Source organism: Daldinia vernicosa, assembly GCF_022497035.1.
Source record: "Daldinia vernicosa strain CBS 139.73 unplaced genomic scaffold F5Y00scaffold_1, whole genome shotgun sequence".
Classification (NCBI taxonomy): Eukaryota; Fungi; Ascomycota; class Sordariomycetes; order Xylariales; family Hypoxylaceae; genus Daldinia; species Daldinia vernicosa.
Genome location: NW_025953917.1, coordinates 53,182 through 75,905, shown reverse-complemented (window position 1 = coordinate 75,905; position 22,724 = coordinate 53,182). Strand labels below are relative to the sequence as shown.

The 22,724-nt window shown below is 48.7% G+C and overlaps 9 protein-coding genes across 9 annotated transcripts; 3 read left to right on the top strand and 6 right to left on the bottom strand.

The window, feature by feature from the left end:
* Positions 1-63: 63 nt before the first annotated feature.
* F5Y00DRAFT_222209 (CTLH/CRA C-terminal to lish motif domain-containing protein) lies at positions 64-1,965 on the top strand. The gene is made up of 4 exons (XM_048005688.1): positions 64-365; positions 429-505; positions 705-900; positions 1,093-1,965. The coding sequence occupies exons 1-4, from the start codon at positions 282-284 to the stop codon at positions 1,561-1,563; spliced, it is 828 nt and encodes a 275-aa protein (XP_047869995.1). The 5' UTR covers positions 64-281; the 3' UTR covers positions 1,564-1,965.
* F5Y00DRAFT_222208 (ETC complex I subunit conserved region-domain-containing protein) lies at positions 1,966-3,028 on the bottom strand. Its single transcript, XM_048005687.1, has 3 exons — positions 2,556-3,028; positions 2,363-2,473; positions 1,966-2,308 (listed from the first exon to the last, which is right to left on the bottom strand). The coding sequence occupies exons 1-3, from the start codon at positions 2,771-2,773 to the stop codon at positions 1,999-2,001; spliced, it is 639 nt and encodes a 212-aa protein (XP_047869994.1). The 5' UTR covers positions 2,774-3,028; the 3' UTR covers positions 1,966-1,998.
* Positions 3,029-3,117: 89 nt separating this feature from the next.
* F5Y00DRAFT_222207 (mitochondrial F1-F0 ATP synthase subunit F of fungi-domain-containing protein) lies at positions 3,118-4,158 on the top strand. The gene is made up of 5 exons (XM_048005686.1): positions 3,118-3,360; positions 3,414-3,428; positions 3,616-3,766; positions 3,838-3,903; positions 3,958-4,158. Exons 1-5 carry the CDS (start codon positions 3,313-3,315, stop codon positions 3,981-3,983), a joined length of 306 nt encoding a protein of 101 aa, XP_047869993.1. The 5' UTR covers positions 3,118-3,312; the 3' UTR covers positions 3,984-4,158.
* Positions 4,159-5,607: 1,449 nt separating this feature from the next.
* On the top strand, positions 5,608-9,655 carry F5Y00DRAFT_250244 (uncharacterized protein; the record flags this gene model as incomplete). The annotated part of the gene is made up of 3 exons (XM_048009709.1): positions 5,608-5,667; positions 5,845-6,322; positions 6,384-9,655. 3 exons carry the CDS (start codon positions 5,608-5,610, stop codon positions 9,653-9,655), a joined length of 3,810 nt encoding a protein of 1,269 aa, XP_047869992.1.
* Positions 9,656-10,860: 1,205 nt separating this feature from the next.
* On the bottom strand, positions 10,861-12,859 carry F5Y00DRAFT_222201 (NMD3-domain-containing protein). Its single transcript, XM_048005685.1, has one exon. It carries the CDS (start codon positions 12,741-12,743, stop codon positions 11,166-11,168), a length of 1,578 nt encoding a protein of 525 aa, XP_047869991.1. The 5' UTR covers positions 12,744-12,859; the 3' UTR covers positions 10,861-11,165.
* Positions 12,860-13,045: 186 nt separating this feature from the next.
* On the bottom strand, positions 13,046-15,688 carry F5Y00DRAFT_278 (uncharacterized protein). Its single transcript, XM_048013426.1, has 2 exons — positions 15,608-15,688; positions 13,046-15,542 (listed from the first exon to the last, which is right to left on the bottom strand). The coding sequence occupies exon 2, from the start codon at positions 15,176-15,178 to the stop codon at positions 13,142-13,144; it is 2,037 nt and encodes a 678-aa protein (XP_047869990.1). The 5' UTR covers positions 15,179-15,542; positions 15,608-15,688; the 3' UTR covers positions 13,046-13,141.
* Positions 15,689-16,797: 1,109 nt separating this feature from the next.
* On the bottom strand, positions 16,798-17,592 carry F5Y00DRAFT_270 (uncharacterized protein). The gene has a single exon (XM_048012534.1). It carries the CDS (start codon positions 17,441-17,443, stop codon positions 16,919-16,921), a length of 525 nt encoding a protein of 174 aa, XP_047869989.1. The 5' UTR covers positions 17,444-17,592; the 3' UTR covers positions 16,798-16,918.
* A 675-nt stretch (positions 17,593-18,267) lies between these two features.
* Positions 18,268-19,782, bottom strand: F5Y00DRAFT_245 (uncharacterized protein). Its single transcript, XM_048008907.1, has 2 exons — positions 19,451-19,782; positions 18,268-19,394 (listed from the first exon to the last, which is right to left on the bottom strand). The coding sequence occupies exons 1-2, from the start codon at positions 19,699-19,701 to the stop codon at positions 18,509-18,511; spliced, it is 1,137 nt and encodes a 378-aa protein (XP_047869988.1). The 5' UTR covers positions 19,702-19,782; the 3' UTR covers positions 18,268-18,508.
* Positions 19,783-20,222: 440 nt separating this feature from the next.
* F5Y00DRAFT_222195 (MFS general substrate transporter) lies at positions 20,223-22,582 on the bottom strand. The gene has a single exon (XM_048005684.1). It carries the CDS (start codon positions 22,109-22,111, stop codon positions 20,375-20,377), a length of 1,737 nt encoding a protein of 578 aa, XP_047869987.1. The 5' UTR covers positions 22,112-22,582; the 3' UTR covers positions 20,223-20,374.
* Between the last annotated feature and the right edge of the window lie 142 nt (positions 22,583-22,724).

Genomic DNA, 22,724 nt, shown 5'->3' with positions numbered 1-22,724 from the left:
AGATTGCAGCCACACTAAGACAAAGATGGAAGGTTCCAACCTTTCTCATTTTCTGCACGTGGATTTTCTGTCCCTACCCGCATTCTAAAATCCTTGACTTCTATTCTTAATTTTCCATTCTTCACTTCCAATGTACCATCCGATCAACAACAAGCTCAGCCTTTCGGCGGAAACTCCCGAATATCCTTCAGGGCGCTTTCTTTTCTTAAACCCTACATCGTGATTTTATCGTGCCATTTTTGTTTTCAATACAAGCTGTGACCAGGGCGGCGCAACAGGGCATGTCATTGCCATCAAGCGATCTGCTACTTGAGAACCATCTTCGTCACGCAAGGTATATCTCTGAGATCTTAGATCGCAACATGGTAGGTTAAATCGCTACAAAGATTAACAATCGTAACAATTACATGCTAATCTTGCGCGAATAGACTTCGTCAGCGTCGACGACAAAATCAATGAAGCATCCTTTCATGCGGCAGGTTGAGGAGCTTAAAACACCTAAGAGGTATGGCAATTTATTATCTTTTTTTTGTCTTCTATCCACTAGTCTCGAGCTCTATTATGATGTAACAAATAACACAATGGGAATCTCTCTGAGAATATCATGCGGAGATCGTTTTTCTTTTTTTTCTGATATTTGCTCCTTACATACGCATTCTTTTTGATACCTACATGGAAGACTGCTTTGCTAACGCGGTTTTAAGTGATATTAATGCTTTGATACTCGATTACCTGACCGTTGCTGGCTATCCTAATGCTGCAGCAAAATTTTCAACAGAAGCGAATCTATCACCTCAACAACCCTCATCCAGTATCTATGCAAGACAACAGATCCAGACATTTATACATAGGGGGGAGATCGAAAATGCTTTACATGCTTTAAATGATCTCGATCCTTCGGTAAGAACAATTCCTTGCTACACTGTCTCTTTATGCTACTCTGCTGTGATTAAAACACGAGTTTACATGCACCACTCATATGACCTCCGGGTCACTGATGAGGAACAACCACTTTTTCTATGAGCATCATACCACTCAATAAAGTCTTGAATTCTGTTTCTTCCTTGCTGCATCAGCTAACCAATGAAAAAGATACTGGACGAAGATGAACCACTCCACTTCGCGCTTCTTCGGCTCCAACTAGTGGAGTTAATCCGAAAATCCCGGCCAGGCGGGGACATCGGCCCGGCCTTGGAATTTGCGCAAACTCAACTGGGACCCAAGGCTCCGCGCACGCCGCAGTTTTTGGAGGACCTAGAAAAGACAATGTCCCTTCTCGTGTTTGATCACGACAATCTAGATCCTACTTTGTCGGCGCTTCTGCGGCCAGGTCTTCGACGGGATGTTGCGGACAAAGTTAATAAAGCGATTCTAGAACGTCAGAAGCAACGGAGAGAAGCTGCTATTCGTCATTTAGTGCAAATGAGAGCCTGGAGTGAAGAAATGGTCCGCAAGGAAAGCAAGAAAGATCTTCCTTCACGCATCGACTTAGGCTTAGATGGTGATGACTCTGATAGATTCAGAGTGGAGAATGGCCACGAGTCGATGATTATGACGCAGTAGATCACTGATATTATCCTTTTTGTGTTGTCGATATTTTCTCGGCCAAGCAATTCGAATGAAAGCGGCTCCTGGATGGGGCGTGCGAAGGGAAGGCGTTTTGTATCAGGCATTTATTAAGTTTTTCTAGGCGTTACGGGATTATGGAGCGGTATCAGGAGTTGGAGGTTCATCGGTCCTGAGTACACAATACTTGTTAGGCGTTTAAGGTTCTAGGTTGATAGTACTCAAGGGGGGTCTATACCTAGACATATGCGGGGCTTTTATGATCACTTCAAGGCATGATCCACAATAGATCTGTTAGGGAAACAAGGGCGCATCATTGAGATTACGACTGTCGTATGGATGGCATCATGGCCAGGAATACTCGAGATACCATTTTTTATAAATATATGTACAAAACCATGGCCCCTTTCCCAGACTGATCTGTTTTGCCATCTATTTGGTCCGAACGTGCTTTAGCTTCTTGGGCGAATACAAGAAGTTATTGGCATAAGCCTTGGGTGTAAAAGCTCGAGCGTTAGGTTCTTGTACGAAATATTCGTAACCCTGCTTTTCGGCGAAAGCAATAGCGTCTTCCTTGCTCTTGAATTCGAGCTTGGTGCCCTGCATAAAATCACCGGATGATTGCCAGCCCATTAGCGGGTTCTCCCATCGGTGTCCCTTGGCCAAGACGTCCCAATCCATTCTCCAGTGGTGAGAACCCCAGGTTCCTGACTGCGTGGCGGGTTTGGAGGGTTGGTAGATGCTATGTACGAAATTAGACAAGCTGCTCGTAGATAAAATAAGTGATTTTTCCTACCGAACAGTTCTAGCCTGTAGTTCCACTGGTGCGCCGGAGAGCACAGCTGCGGGGAGGACGCCATGCTCTTCGCTACCATCCATTACTCGCTTCGGCACGGGAGTGAATGTTCTACAGGTATCCCAATTAGCATTGACTATGTTCCTGCATTTCTAGCTAGCGATATAATACGAATTGGCATTGAGGAACGTACGACGTAGCTCGGTCAATATGCACATTGTAGTCGGGAGCATTATGCGGCTTCTCCTCTGTAATAGCGGGTTGTTCGGTGGTGGTGGTCTCGGTAAGAGAAGTTCTCGAGTCGTCGGTCTTGAAGCGTCGCTGCGCCATGGCCAAAGCCTTCCTATTCGGAACCAGTTTCGCGCTTCGAAGCATGGTGGCGGCTGCTGCTTGAGTTCTGAGGGACGCCATGTTGTTGTGTTGTGTCGTTTTTGGTTTTTATATTTAATTTTGGGAGAGTCCGGCAGCTGCAAAGGCGACACACGTGTGACTACCGGACAATGCCAGGAAGGGGCGGGCCTGCTGTACCTAATGAGTAGGTACTTTAAGCTTTTGACAGCTGGATTGAATTGACTTTGAATTGAGTTCTTGTACTGAGGCGATTTAAGTTCGAGGTTGAGATAATCATGTTGCGGGGGATTTGATTGGTCCAGGGTCGGTATCGGGGCGGCAAGTTTACCGCGCTAGTGTGTGTATGTATTCCGCACCTACATTGGAAGGAAAGGCTGTGTGCACGGGCCATGTGAAATTGTAACTGGGCGAGGTCTTTTCGTCGTTTCGTCAATTGACGACTTTCGCTTTTTGAGCTTAAATCCTTTGTCGAATTACGCCAGTATCGCATCGCATCGCAGACTACCAATTGAGTCAATTGTTGACACAGTTGAAACTCCTCTGTGATATTTTAGGTTTATTCTACCTTCTTTTCCCTCGTCGCGACTACAGCCGCCATCATGAGCTTCGTCACTCGCCGGGCCCTTTCGACCCTTATCCCTCCTAAGGTTTGTCCGGTTCTATGGATATTTAAATGTCTCTACTGACTGGGTTTCTTTAGGTTGCTTCGCCGAATGTATGTATTGATGCTTTCCCTGTGGTGCTATCCGGTCTCCCGTTTTATTGCGATTCTAGAGTTCAACAGGGTGTAGTTGAGAGAGGAGGGGCTTAGTTTCGGCATTGCCATAATGTTTGGATAGTCTTTGGAAACGGATACTGCAAAATTCAGAAGTTCAAGGGTCGCTGACGGATATTTCCACTAGGCCATCGGTACTGCTCCTGATGCTCTTCGCATGAAGCGTGTCGTCAGCTTCTACGAGAAACTCCCCCGAGGACCTGCTCCCGAGATCAAGCCCACCGGTCTTCTCGGACGATACCAGGCCAAGTACTTTGGCAAGAACCCTTCTGCCAAGCGTACGTTCCATAGCTATTCCGCCGCTGCTGCCCGGGCATAAAGTGATATTCGTACTGACGGGTTCTCATAGCTATCATCCACGCGATTGGTCTCCTTCTCCTCATCGGATACCCCATGAACTACTACTACCACCTACGTAAGTGTTCTTACGGCTCCTTATAAGATATTAATACATACTAACTTATCATAGGCCACCACAAGAACAATGCCCATTAAACAGGTCCGGTATTGTGGTACTGGGTAAAACAGGGAGTAGAGTCAAGGAACTTGTACATAAGATAGATGGTACCGAGCATGACTACCTAAGCCATCGTGTACTAGAACAGAACTGAGCTTAGCCTCACTAAAAGAATTCTACAGTCTCCTATTTTGCTCCTACGTGATTCTCCGTTCTACTAGTATGCGAAGTTATAAACGGTTTGATTATAGGCTATGTCTATGTATATACCCAATCCCCAGTATCAAATCATTATAACTACATCCTTCTTTTAAACTTTGCATTATTGCGTTTGTAAGTACGATCCATTATGGCTCTATGTACATAAGTACCTCATATACAGTGTAGAAATAGAAAGTCATGGGTGTTTGAATCTCCTCGGCAACAGTCATAATTCTCATTATAACTTTTATTTGTTCAAATGATAGGCAACCTACTCGACTTGCCTCCAGTCATCAACATAATTCTAGCCGTTACTCTTCATTTTCAACTCTACCTAGTTACATATTTATTTCCTCGCGGATATTTCAACTCTCAAACTAACAACTCCCCGGGCAGTTCTATAGTCATATGAGAATAGGTACGTATTTCAGCTATATTTTTCTATGTCTTTCTTACAGCTGTCAATCTGGCTTCTGTCGGGTGTCGGGAAGGTGTTAGGCATCCGCGAGCTGTGCTAGTTTGTTTGTGTGATGCTATAAGTCTCTAGCATGAGACAGGGTAGCGCGGTGCTAAGTGGGGGCGTTTAACCCAGTATAGCTAGTAGGTAGCTTTGCATACACATTTATATATTATGGTACAAAATGTCAATGGAGATAGTTAACAACTGAATAACTACCTACATAGTCATTCAGTTATCATTTCCATTAACGTTTTGTATTCTTACATATAAATTTGTATGCAAAGTTACCTATTAGCTATACTGGGTTAAATAACCCCACTTAGCACCGCGCTACCCTGTCTCATGCTAGAGACTTGTACCTATTCATTCCACTAGCAGACTAGCCACATATCCCCACTTTCGCCTGTTACACATCACACTTCACCATGGGCATGGGCACCTGGCAGGCCTGGCTATATACATGTACTGTACTTTCCTGTTTCCGTTTTCCCAGCCGCGTTCAAATGTTCTGGCAGTCTTCCAATCCCTCGTACCATCTCCACTCTTTTCTGCGCAAGCCCCAAAAGCTCGGGATCTTTGTAAACTTTGACAACACGACGCTGAAAGGTCGTTAGGATATCCTGAACCTTCAACCTGCAACAACCCACCTGTACTCCGAGGCATTGCGATATAATACGCTCTCACCCCTCCCAAATAGAGAGCAAGGCTTTGTACTAAACTTACCGGTCGCGTCCCCTGCCAACGCGACGTACTTAAACATTGCCTCTTTTTTTTTTTTTTTTTTTTGCACAAAGCCGGTACCGAAGTGAGTAACTGACTTAAACTTGACCCCGATTTCTCAACCCGCCATTTGCCAAGTACGAAAACCCTCGAACTGACCACCTCAAAACTTACCTGTCAGCCTCATTAATTCAACCCATCTCTTCGATCGAAAAGCGCAACGCAACTGTTACCCTTCGATCGCGACGCAAACATTTACGTTCCACGACATCTCGAGTTGGATGATGGCGACTGAGCCAACCCTCAATAAGCCGGATGCATCTCTAACTGAACCCACCCTCGTAAGTATACAGCCGTGTCGCCCTCCCTTGGTAATCTGATTCATACTCTTTCCCTCCCATCTCTTCTCCTTCCTATTACCCTCTCCTCCCTTACCTACTTGTATCATGCGATTATTATTATTATTATTAAACTGCGCCTCTGTCGCAAATCACCTGCTCACGTGTATCCCACTATAGGCTCAGTCAGCTGTTGCAAGCAACGACGCTCAGGATGCCAGCCATTCGAGTGCTGCACTAAACGGTGTTTCCTCCGACGTCGAGAATAAGCAAATCGCAGAAATCGTCGACGAATTAGTGAACTCAGCTGAAGTTAGTGTGAGTGGTGGTTCGGATACGGAAACATCAAAGGCACGCCTCGGTGACAAGAACCATGCGCGTACATCTTCAAGTCTCAAGAAGCCCCAGAGCTTCAAGTCGGTTTCTGTAAATCGCACTTTTCTGGCCTCCAAATCTACTACGAATTCGACCTCCCGCCCCGATTCTACTGTCAACTCTGCCTCTACTACACCATTGCCGACTCCTAGCGCCTCTGCTTCACGTCTGAAGCTTGTTGCCAAATCTGGCAGCAGCTTAGGCGGTTCTACTAAGACTCTAAGTAGTAACGGTAAACCTGCCGCCGCCCCCGACCCAAATACTGTCTGGAATCGCAATAGACGTAAGTCATAGGAAGATATCTTAACTCGGTGATTTTTAACTCTTCCTGCTAACTTCCACAGCGGCCGCTCAACCTGAGCAGAAGAAGCTATCTGATGAGGAACTCATGCATAAATACGGCATCCACATGGCAGGCCGTTTAGGACCGGAGGATACCAAGGGTCAGTCGAACTGGGCGGATATCGATGATGACGAAGAGTGGGCACCCGAAACCATTACGTGGACCGACGGGACTAAAATTACCCTACCACCAGCCGACGAAATCGTACCTAGTCCCGGCACCGTCCACGCTACGCTAAGCAAGGAACCAGCTCCCGCCCCGCCCAAGTCAAAATCACCCGCGCCGACCTCAAGCGCAACCGGATCTCCCTCAGTCAGGCCTGGTACTTTGGCCTCGGGTAAGAGCCTTGTACTGAAAGGCGCTCCTGAGAAGCCTACTCTCGTTGCAAAACCACCTGTGCAACCAACACCTGCTAAATCGCCATGGGCACGCCTACCGCCTATAGAGAAAGTACCTCCCGGGCAACCAGATTTATCTAGCCTTGCGTCGGTCTCACGTCCTCCGGCACGGGACGCCGCCATTAAGAGCGCGACTCCCCCGCCGACTAAGGAAATTGCGGCAGACGACTTTAGCCGATCTGGTTTTCGAGAAAGTCATGCAGGCAACCACAGCCAATTATTTAATTCACACTCTGGTCGGTACGAGCCGGTGACAGATCGTAGAGGATCCAGGAATGATGGTCATACACGTCAGCCAGCTGTTCTCCAACGTCCCCAACATCACGATCAGCAAGGCCCTGCAGAGCCATCGGCCGCTTTTCAGACGAGCAGAACTAGTGCCCATGAAGGTCCATTTGGTCGCCGTCGCGGTTCTTCTAATGTCAGCGGTACAAGTGGGATTATGGCACATAGGCTTGGAAAGCCATACGATATTCCTCCGCCCCCCGAGGTAATTCAATCTCGAGCTGGCTCCGTTGTTGGGGCTGAGAGCCCGATTTCCACAACTTTCTCTCCAGTGAACAACCAGATTACGCCGCATCTCCAGCCTAGTCACCCGTACCAGCCCCGTCCTTCTCCCGGTCAAACATATGCTACACCTCAATATAACCCACCTAGTGCGGACGCACCACCCAACGAAGACGAATTCGCTATTCAAAAAAGAGTGATGCGTGAGCGTCGTGAGCAAGCCATTAAGCGTAGACTGGAACAAGAAGCCCGTGAAGAAGAGGCCCGTAAGGCCCGAATTGCTGAGAAGCTCAAGGCAATGGGACCTCCGCCTGAACGCAAGAGCGTCAAAAAGGAAGGGAAGAATGAATCTTCCGTACAACCCGCATATGCTGGACGGACAAGCATTCCCTCTACCTCAGAGGAAAAGCCTGAAGCATCTTCCGAAGCTACAGCTGATTCTACTGCCACAGTAAATAAGACCAAGCCCAATGCTGATCGCCAGGTCAACGGCGATGCCAGACAACCCGCTACCCAAGCCGGAAAGCCTTCAATGCAAACTGTCAATGCACCGAAATCGCAGTCGGCAGCATCATGGCCCGAAGCTCCGCCGCAGCATCCGGAACGTTTTACCTCGTGGGTTGGAAGTTCTCAAAACAGTTCTCGAAACGTCTGGGGTGCTCCCGGAAACGACCGTTCCCTTGGAAACGGCACGTTTAATCCTGACCTAGGAACTTTGCCTGATGCCCACCCGGCTCCGATCACCGAACGTATTAATCGCCCGGCACCGATCGGTCCCCCCCGCTCTAATTCGCAACAGCCCGTACGCCCCGAGACAATGTCAAGTAACCGGATACCTCCCATTGGCCCGCCCCGCGGCCGTCCTTCCAATATTCCGGAACAGGGTCTTGCATCAAGTTCATGGAATACTTTCAGCGCCAATGTCGAAGAAGATGATCGCAGACGAGCGGCGGAGATGCAAGACCTCATACAAAGCCACGAGAAGAACCCATCCATTCCGATTAAAGACACCTGGCGTCCTAGGGGCAATATACAGGACACAAAGCGAGGTTCAGCTAACCCATTTACCAACCACAACGAGGCTCAACCAAGCGGCTCGTTCAACGGTTCCAGACATATTGGCAGAGACGAGCGGCTGCGCCCCGAGCTATCCGCGGAAGAGATTGCCAAGCGCAAAGGTCTCATGCCCTCCGATTTTGCTGCTCGAGATGCGGCCAGAGAGGCTGCTGCTAAAGAAGTAAACGGTATCCGCCCCGAGTTTGGTAGGCAACCCCCCGTCGGTCACACCGGGCGAAATGTGCCTGTGCCCGCGACCCAACCCAGAAGCAGTTCTCGATTCTTCCCCTCTGCACGGGACGTTCCCACACAAGATAACGGTTCTCAAGAGGAGGCGCGTACTAAGTCCCCGACCCCGCCCCCTCCGACCGCAGACGGCCATCCAGTATTCGATGGCGACGTCACTCGTCCGCATGTGGCTCTACCACCAGCTCGTCCAATAGTCAAGCTACCACCCCCGGCAAATTCTACAGCCCCTAGTCCTCTTGTCCCATCTGCTAAGCCCGCACCGATTTCATTCGCTGCTGCTGCCGCCGCTCCTGTCCGGGGTAATACGCAAGCTACAGTTCCTCGTCCCTCTAGCAGAGGTAAGGGATATGCGGGAATCCCTCAAAAGCCGCACGAAATAGCGTCTCAGGAGAATTGGCAGGATAAGATTAACAATCTAATGGGTAAGAAGCCGGTCCATCAAGCGAAGTCTATAGCTATAGACTCTTCAAGCAAGATCGCGCTAGAGCATACCCATTCGTATGACCCCGCAACTGTTGCGCTACCTGGTCTCTCACACTCCGTAAGCTCCATAGTTTCTGATGATAGTGACTATACCAGCAAAGAGATGGCGGAAGAGTGTTTTGGCGAGCAAGAGATGGGCTCGCTCCCGGCCGTCCGACTCCCTCATGAAGCACCGGATGCACTATGGCAAGCTGTTGAACCAAACTTCGACCCTACGCCCGCTAAACTACGAGTTGATCCAACAGGTGCCGAGGCTTTAAGATTCCTACCAGAAGTATCAAATGGCAAGAGTGTGATAAGAATTTCTACGCCCTTCATGTCGGAAGCAAAGACCGTTCTAGTGCCTTTGGTTAGCCATAGGTCCACCAGCAACCCGCGTCGATCTGGACCTCGAGGAACGCCTCGTCGCCTATCAGGCCGTGGTGGTGGGCAGCACGGAGGAAGAGAACATCCCGACCACGCCGGAGATCACACTTCATCACATTCTCCCGGCCGTCCATCCACCCGGAGCGGGCGTGGAAGTTATAGACCCCGAACTGAGAACTGGAGTAGACACACCCCGACTACCCCGGCGGCATAGTCACCTCCTCGGAGCCAAATGATCGAGCAAAGTACAACCTTTCCCGTTTAACAGCTGCCCTCCTTAGGTTTGATCAGACTCGATCCACCAGCAGCATCCACTTAATCTGTCTCTTCGTATATTCAATTGCAACGTAGCGTTGCAAGTTTCATCCTTTCGTCGCAGTCGTACGGATAACCAGTGTATCCCTGAACGGCAGTGTGTACAACTAAACTTTTCGACGCATCTCTTCTGGTGCGCACTTCTCATATGACAGAAATTCCTGTGGCCCTTTCCCATTGTGATGCCGCGACCCCGGGTTTCAGACTCGTTACGAATGAATTAGTAATGAAATAGTCCGTTCAAAGCTCTGGCGTTCATCGTCAGGTCTCTATTTCAGCCCTGTTGTTGTTCCGAACTATTCAGCAAGCACGCCTCTGGAATTTATTGTACGGGTCTGGTACTTGACGGATCATGACTTTTCATATATGGCATCAAATTTGCCGGATAACAGAACCTCGGGGCGTTGCCGGAATGAAGGGTTTGGAAAAGGTTTCCCAACTACGGGCGACTAGATATGAGAGAAGACCTCTATACTACAAACTACAGACCAAACTACCAATCTGGAAACAACGAATTGCGTACGGCATACCTGAAAACGCGTGGATCGTGTACTGCCTTCTCTTTTCCGCTAGTACGAGTGAGGTTATCACGGTGATGTAGATAGGACCGAATAGGAGAAGTCTTGTCTGTCAGCTTAGCCTGTCAGTCAAGCCCTCCCTTTTCACTGACACAGATATGGAGAGAATGACGATGATGTCCTTACATCACCGCTCGTTGCTATGCTAGCACTTTGGCAGCTATAAGTCCTTCTAATCGGAAAAACGCACTAATAGAGAAATCTTTCTCCTCGCACTGAAGTTTTGGTGCTTTGAAGATGTGACGTGATCAATGTGAAATAGTGAGGACTGTGTGTAGGGGTGTTTAACTTTACCAATTAACTAACTATACAATTTGAGTTGAACCAGTTTTCTAACCTAGTCTTCACCTATTGTGACTGTGATTGTTTGTAGGTATAGAAGCGCTACCTAGATTATTTATGTTTAGGGATAGTAAGGCAAGTAGAATGATATAGTTATCAATTTAAGCGTAGTTAGTTACTTATAGCGTCTGTGTTTCTATTAGATAGTATGTTGATTTGTCAGAAACTAACCCCTTCAATAAATACCTAGATAAATAGGAGAAAGCGCAGTATGATAAGCACTTATGATATAGTTTAATCTAGGTGCTTCCTATAAACATCCACATAACATCTTAAACTTGGTTTCATTTTATTTCATTTACTTTATTCATATCTAGACCCAGACCATGTTACTTGGAGTTAAAAACTCTAATAAATATGAGATGAGGTCCCGTACTGTACGTAAAAAGCCACAACTGCCAGCCATGGATTCATTCACCGAACTTATATCTCTATTTTCCGATCCCCCAACACCGAATGGATAAACAGTCCTCCTTCACCCCCTCCCTACTACTGATCCTCCATAGTAAGCTCGTCAAAGTCCTCCAACAGCTCATTCATATCGACCCCCGGCACATCATCATCCCCTTCGTCGCCGTCCTCCGCCGTGGTCGCCACACTCATCTCATCAGCCTGCTTCTTCCGTGCCGGCTGTTTGTATAGCTGTACGCCCTGCCTAAACTCCTCATCTTCTTCGATATCCCGCAAGAACTGCTCGAACTCACGATCCTGTCGCTCTTGATCGGTCTTGCGCGGCAGTAGCTCTCCCTCGTCCTTGGCCATGCGACGGACCTTCCAGACGCGCTTGCGGTTGCGCCGGCGGTTCGGGTAGTGTTTCTTGACGACGACCACGTCGGGGATGCGCGACGAGTATACGTTGGATTCCTCGAGAGCCTCCAGCTGCGGGTTGTTAAAGTTGGTTCCGGTGAGCATGTACCCGAGGACTGAGTCGCCGGCGTGCAGGAGCCCGCCGAGATGTGTGCGGGCGAAGTACGTCTTGTCGTTAACGCCGAGGTCCGAGGCACGCGCCAGCTGCGTCTCGGCGAGGATCCATTTCCCGCGCGTCGGCCCGATCGGCTCGCAGTCCATGACGATGAACTCGACCAGATCTTGGGCATCAGCTAAGGCGGGGAAGGGGGTGCGCCAGAACACGGGCGCGCTGATGTCAGCTGTTTGGAGGGTGTTAGGGTCAAGCAAGTTGATAGAGGTGCCGATTCTGTGGCATATGGCTAGCGGGGAGATGTTGCCGATCTGCTTGGCGAGGGGGATAGGTAAGGCGACAAGGTCATCTTTGCAGATGGGTATTAACTCGACGGAGAAGGTGAATTTGTACGATTTCTTGGCAGTGTGAGAATCTTGTGAGATGAGCTCCTGAGATTTCTTGACTCGGACGGGTACGACGGAGTTTAAGAAGTCGACAAACTTCTCGGCTTGATTTCTTGCGGCGAAGAAGAAATCGATGCCGTCTCTGGCTTCTTTGATGTTGATAGTTTCACGGTGGGCGCCGTGCTTTAAGATAAGCTGCTCGAGGTAGAGGAATGTTCGCTTGTGCAGCACCTTCTGGCGCACTTGTACGCTTGCCCGCCAAACGTTGGCGGTATATGACTTGGCGCATTCTGGGCACTGCTGATATGCGACAACGTACACCACCTCCAAGGCCTGCTGCATAACCCGGTCATCTGCTACGGCAGCTTGAACCACAAGCTTCACCCTTACTCGTCTCGAGTGCGGTTCCGTCCATATGAAGCTGGCGTCGATTATCCTCGTTCGGTTAAGACTTAATTTCTTTAGACAGAGGGCTAGAAGTTCGCGGGATTCGGGCGGAGCTGTGACCCAGCTAGACGGTGGTTGAAGCCATCGATCGCAGTCTCGGCAGAAATGGAGGGTGGCTTCGCGCTGTATGCCTTGTGAGATGTCTTTGGTGAGTTTGAAGCAGTCGTAACATTTGGCGTCGATAGCCGTTGTACCGTCTATAGGAGCACCGCAGTCGCAACAGAAGATGGTAGCAGTAATCGGAGCATTATCTAACCCTTGCTGAGGTGCTATAGAAATAGGAACATCTACATCTACATCTATATCCATCGACATGTTGGCAATTTATTTCTGCGGTATGCCTATGCCTATGTCTATGGTGATGTGTAGAGATGGAGAAATGTAGAGATGCGATGGTTGATGATATTGGTAACTTTTGACTGATGGTGGGGGGTTTTGGATAAGGAAAAATGTGGTTTAAACATGTATTGCCCCTCGATTGATAAGCGGCGGGGCGGGCAGGGACTTGTGGGTTTATCGTATATCGCCACTAGCAAGAGAATTATACTTTTAAACAATGAATTGCAATTGGAAAATGCAATAAATAAATATACCGCAATAAACGTTGTTATGTATAGGTTAGGTAATCTTGGTATTTCAATAAAATCCATTGCGCTTCGTTTACTCGTTTTGATCTACAAAATACAACTTATTTTCAACTTATTTTCAACTAGTTACCGGCCCTCGTAAACTAACTCATCTATGCTCGGAACAACGTCGACGAAACCTGCCCTGGCACCATTCCGGAATTTGGTTTTCGTTTCCGCCGCCGCCTTACTCATCTCTGAGAGGTCCATAACAGGTCTGCTCGGATCCTCTTGGTACGCTCGCTGTCCGAACCCGTAGTACAATAACGGCAGTAAGGATGATTTCCATACCGGCTGTTTCTGGTCGCGTAGGTTTTGCGTTATTATGGCAATTAAGATGGCGGCCGTGGCGGCGACTAAGATCGTCGGCATCAGGAGCCACTGCCACTGAAACTGAGTGCACACCGTCATCTCCTTAACCAGCCCTATTGCCGTCTTTTGGGTCCCCCAATCATAGATATCCGAGCCTGTCGTACGGAACTTGTTGGTAGCAGCCGTGGAGAACTGGTCGAAAGCCATGCTTAAAGTCTCGAAGCTCGCCTCATTATTTCTATAAAAGCTAGAAAGCCACCACTTCGAATCGCACGACACGGCTTGACCCTGTCGGCTGTTGTACGTGCATATGCCCTCGAACAAGTCTTGGCCCGTGAACTTGTTCAGAGCAGACCAGTACGGATAGCTCATCTTGTACATACAGTCATCTGGTGCAGTATAGTTTGTTCCGTCGATGTTGATACCTGTGAATACCCTCCCTTCCTTTTCAGGAACTATCGAGAAATTGGATAGATCATACGACTGGCCGTCAACGAGGCACGGACTCTGAAGCGCGGTCCAATTCATGGTGGGATGAATCTCATTTTGAGTTATGTTCGCCTCTACCCGGTTAATGCGCGCGGGCTTCGTCGAGACGATCTTCTCCGATAGCACACCTTTCGCCATGGTGGCATCGTAATTCTTCAGACACGGGTAAAGCGTGCACGATGCTGCCACGATACCTGTCGGTCCGCTGTACCCATCAGCAATGGGACAGTCGAGTTCGTCCCCGTCTTTCGAACACGTCGCTTTTGTGAGCGCTAATACGGTTACGTTAAGTAGACTTTCAAGACACACTGACTCGAATTCGGGAGTGAAGAGGGATGATGCCCATTGGAGCCAGCCGTTGTCCACGTTCAAATACGCCTGGTCTATATCCGGGCTCACCCACATACCGGTGGTAGGCAGAGTATAATTATCGTACCCGCCGGTCTTGTTGGTTGCTATTCTCTTAACGAATGGGGTGGTATCGATACAGGAGCTACACAAGCCTATAGAAGCGTGCGTGATACCGTTATGGCTTGTGAAGGTGCAATTTCCAGTAGGGCAGGTCGGTACAATAGCGGTGTCGTTGCCCATGGGGTTGACAATTCCATTAACTAGCGCTCCCTTCGTGTCGACTGTCAATTCCCAACGTCCGGGCGCAGTTCTATAATAGGTTTCGTTTCCAGGAAGGTACTGAGCCACGGGTAGTGACGCGTTTACTTCGGTGTGTGTTCGAATACATTCGACGGACTTGACGGTTTGCTGCGTGAATGGGCCTATCCCGAGAGATAGAATGGTAATAAGGGCACCGATCATGCCTAGCATACTTCCGGGCGCGACAAACAGTAAGCTCAGGGAACCGGATATAGAACGGCTTGCTTCGTCAAAATACTGTAGGTGGCTCAGCGGCCGTGGTCGAGAAAACCAGGTCCATTTTGTCTGGCTGATGACTTCGGCGACGCCTACAAGCATTGCTGCTCGCATAACGGTAGAGATCAAGGCGATCAGAGTGTTCAAATTAATACTAAACGGCCATTCTGGTACTTCGTGCCCGTCGAAATGGGACAGGATCGAGTAAGTAGCCGCTATCGAACCGATTGCAACGAAGATCGATCCAATCTCCCAAGGCCAAAATCGGAAAACATGATGTTGACGAGTGTTTGCGACTTCTGATGGTAAGTAGTGCTCAGGCAATTCATCCCCCTCTCTTTCGATACCGGAAGGATACGTGCCCATATCTATCCCACCATGAGAACTGAACTTTGGTGTGGATAACCGCTTCTCAAGAGACTCATATTTACCGTACGAAATCCTATCGTTGTCCATTTCGAGATGGCCGTCGATGAGGTCTGGGGTTGTTTACCGGAGCTACCTAACAATGTTCAACATGGGCACATGTTGAGTAGATGAGCGAATATAGGAATTGAGTTGAGATCCGTAATGATTTAGACGTCAAAATCACGATTGCCCCCAACCCAAGTATAAGTTGTGTACAAGCAAGCATCTATTTAGACCCGTATGGCCAGCTGTAAACCCATGGAGACCCGCCGAACTAGACATCTTCGCGCTATGGTATCCTATTAGTCTTTAGTAAATAACCAATCATCTATCTGATCCCCTTCGTCGGATTCGCCCCGGCGCGCGATGATTAGGAAGGTGGTCGCCTTTTTGTTCAGCCCTATGTAGGTACCTAGCGCATCGAGCAGTGAGCGTCAAGTCTTCATCAAACCTCATAAATACATAGGTAGGTTTTACGTTTGATGTCGGGTACCTATTCCGTACCTGAGCCACGGCGCTTTAAACCTAAGCCTGAATTATCTCAGGTGACCTCAGACTAGATTTCGAATGGTAGACTTCGCCCGCCCACGCCTGCCCGTTGGCGCCACATGATATCGACTAATATAGAATGAATTGTCACAAGTACAAGGTATTTATTATGTTAGCAATACTTTCTATTTCGCTATGATTACCAGGCCTGTTGACGATGTCAGTAATTCAATATAATGTCAATAATTCAACACGATGTCAGCCCCGTGTATATACAGGTTAATCACTAAGTGCCTGTACAATGCATATGTATTGCAATATAGTAAAATTTAATTATCCGTAATAGCCTCGTAGTGTAATTGTAGAACGCGTAACCTATAACCTAAAATATGGTGATAAGGTGAGCTTAAATAGTATAAAGACATCGTGTAAAGGGGCGAGTATTAATAGCCGCCTATTTTTAGATCGTCAAGGTAGATGATAAATAAAGCATTACTTATAATAAACAAACTCGACTAAAAGTTCCCCGAACTAACTCTACGCTCGGCCTCATCATCTCCCCGCACGCGAAATATTCCGCTACCGCTACCGCTACCGCTACCATTCCCCCGGAAACCCCCGGCTGTCTCCGACGGACTTCGGAACTCGTACCGACGGCGGGGGCGGGGGCACATCTAGATCCGAACCCGAGCTCACTTCTCGTAAGAGTACCTACCTACTACCTAGGTATGTAGTCGACAACTGGCAAATTGGTTGGCACAAAGCTAAGCCCTGTCACAATACCCCTTAAAATGACGTCTTCTCCCGCCCAGACGGATGGATATTCCTCGCCGTGGAACGAGGACATGAATGGGACATTGACCAACCGAACATAGGTCTGCTAAGCGAGGCGAGAGATCGCGTTACGCATTGATTTTGCCAATATTATTTATTTATGTCTTCGTTAGTGCGATTGGCACAGGACGGGGGCAGTCGCGTATCGGTCACGTCACGGGATCGACTGACTCTAGGTTGGCTACTATGAGGTATACATACTACTTACTTACTATACGTTAGGTACGTTTGGTGGCCAAGGCAAAGCAAAGCAAAGCAAGGTTGAGTTAGGGGGAAGTGGAGGGTAGGGGAGGATTACAAAACAGCCGGACGAAATGACGTGATCGAACTCAGCGATAGCAACATCATGCGCGTCCCGCGAGCGCGGGGTCGAACTCCCCCAGCCAGACAGAACCGTCTAAAGCTCCGATCGGAATCTGATAAGTCGAGATGAGGGAGGGTGTGGGCAACCGTGGGATGGAGACGCTATGGGATACATGAGGATATAAGACTTCCTATTGGAACGGTAGATAGGTTGCGTGATACAGTCCTTGCGAGCACATCAGTTCCAGCCCGGTGCGGTCGAGTATATTTACTTAAGGTAGCTGTACCTAAGAGCTGATCGATCTGCTCTGGTTTCTTAGCAGTTATATGTAGATAGAGAAATCTAAAGTTAGATACATAATCCAATTCGCAACTATGGCTCCCTCTGCTACTTCCACCGTTACCGAGACTCCGGCTCTGCCGCAGCATCTGAAGACGACTCGATTCTTCGGTGCGTATAAGGAGATCGCTCCCTTCAAGTACGATAAGGAGGCCGAGGAGGGTAAGAAGGGACTCAAGGCCGCGAAGGTAAACCAGAGCTAGGTATTTTAAGCCTCTAACCCAAGTCGATGCTGATTCTTCTTCTATAGTACCCCAACTACTTGCCAACATGGAACCCCGAGCAAAAGTACGAGCCCCTAAAGCCCTTTGAGCACTACGAGCACGGCAAAGACGCCGACACCACATACCCCGACCTTCTCCCAGAGAGCGCTAAGATCGTCGACCTGACACCCACCATCGGATCCGAAATCCGCGGCATCCAGCTAAGCTCTCTCAACGATGCCGGCAAGGACCAGCTCGCCCGCTACGTAGCCGAGAGGAAGGTCGTCGCCTTCCGCGACCAGGACTTCGCCGACCTACCCATCGACAAGGCCCTCGAGTTCGGCAGCTACTTCGGCCGTCACCACATCCACCCGACGTCCGGCTCGCCCGAAGGCCACCCGGAGATCCACCTCGTGCATCGCGGGGAAGGAGATAAGGACTATGACCAGTTCTTCGAGAATACCGTTAGCTCGGTGGCCTGGCACTCGGACGTATCGTACGAGCAGCAGCCGCCCGGGACGACATTCCTATACATCCTCGACAAGCCCGAGACTGGTGGCGACACCCTGTTCGTCAACGCCGTCGAGGCGTATAACCGTCTAAGCCCGCTGTTCCAGGAGCGTCTGCACGGCTTGAAGGCTCTCCACTCCGGAATCGAGCAAGCCAACGCTTCGACCGCGAGAGGCGGAATTAGAAGGCGAGAGCCCGTCGTAAACGCGCACCCCATCGTCCGAACACACCCGGCAACCGGCGAGAAAGCGCTCTACGTGAACCCCCAATGTAAGCCCTTCTTGTCCCTACCTATTCTCCCCTCCTACCATGCCACACTCACCTTATTAGAGCATCTACTAATCATAGCCCGCATCTCAACAGTCACCCGTAGCATCGTCGGCCTCAAGAAGGAAGAATCCGATGCGATCCTCAAATTCCTATACGATCACCTAGCCTACGGCGCCGACTTCCAGGCGCGCGTCAAATGGGAAGAAGGCACCGTCGTCGTCTGGGATAACCGCGTGACGCAGCACTCGGCGCTGCATGACTGGAAGAATGGGCAGCGCAGGCATTTGGCGCGCATTACGCCGCAGGCGGAACAGCCATTCCAGACGCCTTTTGAGCCTTCGTCATCGTCGTGATTGCTGTTGTGCTGTATATATGTAGGTACCTATACACCTAGATAGGTACCTACCTACCTCCTATAACTTGGGTAGTTTAGAGAAAGCCTGGAATGATATCATCTGTTGTTGACTGTGCTCTGTTTGACGCTGCTTGTTTTCTTTGCTCCCGGTTGCGCTTGCGGTCTTCTTGGCGCCGCTTGAGGCGGTTTAGGAAGTCTCCGCCGCCGTCAGCCTCGTCGGAAGAAGATAAGCCTTTTGTAGTTGCCGTAGCCTTGGCTTCTGGTTGTTGGATGATGGGGTGGATTTTCTCCGAGCGGCGTAGGGGGTGACTGTTACTTGTAGTACTTGAGACTTGCCTTGGCTTTGGGGGTTGAGACGCAGATGGTGGAAGTTTCTTAACTAAGTTCGTAGATATCTTAGCAGAAGGGCCATCGAGGTCTTCGTCGTCATCACTTTGTGTTTCACTGTCTTGCTTCGGCGTCGAATGATGTATAGGTCTACTACCTGTGAGGTCCTTACGGGTCGGATGAGAAGTAGTAAATAATTGTCCGGACTTGGTTGTGCTAAACCCAGCAGCAGCACGAGTTGTAGTTACCACCTTGGTTAACTTATCCAGACGCGCCGCTTTCTTTCTTGGGCTTTCCATGAGTCCGTGCAAAGATGCGGAACGCCATAAGTCACTTTCACTCGCGGTAGAGTCATCATTTCGATTTCTGTCAGCCCTCGCCTTTCTAGTCGCCGCTTTCTGCTTCTCAAGGCGAGTCTTGCGTTCTTGCTTCTGTTTGACCAAGTCGGTCATCCGCCCGACTACTGGTCTTGAGATGTCCCTAATGGTATCCGCATTTTGCGACTTTGAGGCTGCTTTTAGACGATGATACTCGGCAGCATGGAGGTGAGCGGTGAACTGCTGGGCCGTTGATAAGAATTCATCCTCTACCATGCGATATAAGTCGTCATTATCAAGACCCTCAATCATGTAGCTAGGTAAATATGAAGTTAGACGAGTTTTATAATTGGTGACGGTGAGTGCACGTACCTTTCGGGTAGTGGCTTTGGAGAAAGCGGTGACGATCCTGATTGGGGTGTATGTTTAGGTGCTGGGGACTCAGATGCAGAATGAGAGCTCTTTATCCTTTTAGCAGGATTAGGTGAAGCTGTGACCTGCTTATCGTCATCGTCGGTATTCTCGCGCTTTGCTTTTTGCTGCCTAATAGGAGTCGACGTTGGTGATCTTGGAGTGCTGGTCGAGCCTATTTCAGTCCTTTTCCACGGTAATTTACGCGTCATATCCAAGACTATGAAGTATCAATTACATTCTTTTTGTTTCGGTTTCGGTATTATGAATAAGATGAAATTGCGCTTCACAAGGTTGTTCGTTTGAGGAAACAAGGATAAGACTAAACCTTGGAAGAGATTCGGATGAACATCTTGGTAACGGGGCGAAGCACTTAGTATATGCATACAATTCATAAATATGCGCATACCGGATTTCCTACGTCTATATACACTACAACTTGAACTTCCCCTATTTATGCCTCGGGCACGCCAGTTTCTCATAGGGCTTTTTCCTTGTTTTTTTTTTTTCAAGTTCGATATGTGGCCTCATAATTAACCGGATTCGCATATTTTTTCCTTGTTTAATATGATTACTGAATACCGGTAAGACAGGAGAAATCCTCCTCGTAGTCTTCCTGACGGCGAACATGGCCCGGGTAGGTTTTAGACCCATGCTTTTCCATAGATGTTTGTTTTGACAACCAAGTTACACCCCAGCACATGAAATAGAGGGATTGCATACCACTATACTATTAAGTTAACTTATTATATATATATATATATATATCGCTACGCTATTACTTAAGACTTCTATGTTTTATGGCAGGTATAACCGCCAATTCCTCTAACTACAAGTCGCCTACAATATATGTTCATAGTCTAAAGCAAATGATGCCAACGAGGCTCAACCGGATGAAGGTTGAGACCCTGAAAGGACACCGTTATTCTGCTCAGCTGAAACGCTTTCCTTCTCTTTAGCTTCTATCTCCTTCTTCTCTACGGCTTTCCTCATCTTCTCTACGCGCTCTTCTCTCCACCTAGGCCCGTACTTCTGAATAACCCAAAGAGCGGGCGAGAAAGATGTAAATATAAGAGCAATGAACGTATAAGCCCACCCCCTCCCCCAGGCGTCGATTATGTATTGTATTACTGCCGTTGCTACGGCACCAGACAGGCACCGACATAGGTTGTTCGCAGCAGTCGCAGTTGCTGGGGCTCCCGGGTATAGATCAACGATCAGAACGTTTATGATCTGGAAAGGACCGGTGACGCATAACCCGATAAAAAAGGATAGTACTAAAGGAACAGCTACGTGGACCTCGTAATGCAGCGCCCAGCCGAAGCCGATGTATACTAAAGCTCCAATGATAACTAGCGGGTAAACCAGTTGGAGACGGGCTTTTTCGATGGGGAATCCTTTGAGGTCATTTCCACGCTTCCGGTCGATGTTGACTCCTAACTTTTTAGCTATACGTCGAAAATTCCAGTCTATCATGTAACCATTGCAGATTGACGAAACCGTGGTTGCTCCACCAATCGGCAAATAACATAACCCTAACTGGATGTCGTTGTAGTGGTAAATGTCGGCAAACTGAGAAGCGAGAGTGGACGTGATGAGCATGAAACCTATATAGAGAGAAGCGTTGTAGAATAAGATCATGGCCATGTCCTTATTACCTATAACAGCAAGAGTGTTGAAGGGGTTGGGGAACCGGAGCTTCTGCTTCACCTGGCCGGTTGGCTGATTCCGAGCTTGGCGCCTGAACCGGATGTAGTCAAGAAGTGTCATATTCCAACCCTGCGGTGGAATAGATCCGTTCCCTACTACCTTTCTCCCCGTTTCCGGGACCGCCAATACATAAGGTACCATCCATACAACGGCAAGAATGCATAAGAACCAGAATATAGCTGGCCATCCGAGGTATTGGGATAATAACCCGCCAATGATCGGACCGAGGGCAGGTCCTATCGTTAAACCTGCCCCGACGATGCCCATATATTTCCCTCGTTCGGAGGTCGGGGCGATATCCGCGACCACCGCATAAACGAGGGCAAGCGTACCACTACTTCCGCCGCTTTGTAACATTCGAAGGACCAGCAACGCCGCATAATTCCGCTGCAGGGCTAACCCAATGTTTGCGCCAAGGTAAATGGTGAAGGCAATAATAAAAGCCGGCCGTCTTCCGGCGACGTCGGCGAAATCGCCGAAGAAGGTAGGGGCCAAGCCCTGAAAGATCATATAAGTTGTCAGCGTCAAATTGATCTGGGCAACGGAGACCCCGAGGTCTTGCGATAGGGCCGGGATGGCCGGGAAATAGATGTTCGCCGTAATGGGCGATATGAAAGCCGAGATACAATTCATGAAGACTATCCATCGTATCATGGAGGGTGAAAAGACGCTGTAAGGTGGACCGCTAGACACTCGCGAGAGCGTTTCGAGGTCTCGAGGCTCGTCTTCTTCTTCGGCGCCATCTTCAGAGCCGGGAGTGTCCTCGTCATCGTCTGTGTCTCCTAATTGGGTATGAGCTCTACTTTGGCGAAGCGTCTGGGATGTTAATTCCTCTTCTTCAAAAGGCGGATCTCGTATCTCATCATCATGATCTTTTGATGCTGTTATCGGTGGTTTCTCACTGTCAGTCATTGCCACGATATCACAAGTTCAATTACATCAACACAACCAGCGGCGGTGAGAATAGGATAGGAGAACTTTTACAAAACCTAAGTCGTACCCATTACTTACTTATTCCCCCCCCGTTCGGCGGTCCCTAACAAGGTTCAGTATACGGAAAGTGGATATTGCTGCATGAGGTAAGTGGCTATCTAAGTTTCTTAACGATTATTCCCGTGATTTGGTACGGCGATTACTCCCATTGGTGTTATTCCCGGAGAATTTTAAGGCAGGTAGTTGCTCCAATGGGAGGTGCTATCATTACCGGATTTTTATTTTCTCAACGCTGGGGATTGAGACGGCAAGTCTTAACCGATATACGGAACTCGAAAAACCAGGCAGCAAGTGCAAGTCTAAGCGGGTTTGCGAAGTCGGGATGATAGACGATAACGTCAAATATATATTATATTAGGGAATGTGTTTAAGACTGCATGAAAATACGACCCTTAGGTACTCATTATATATTTATTAATCGTTAGGTTATTCGATAGGGAATTCAGCGTTATTCTTTTCCTTGGGTTAGGTACTTTACGCATGCTAGGCCAAGTCGGTAGTTGAAGGTTGAAGGCTGGGCTGGGCGATTATG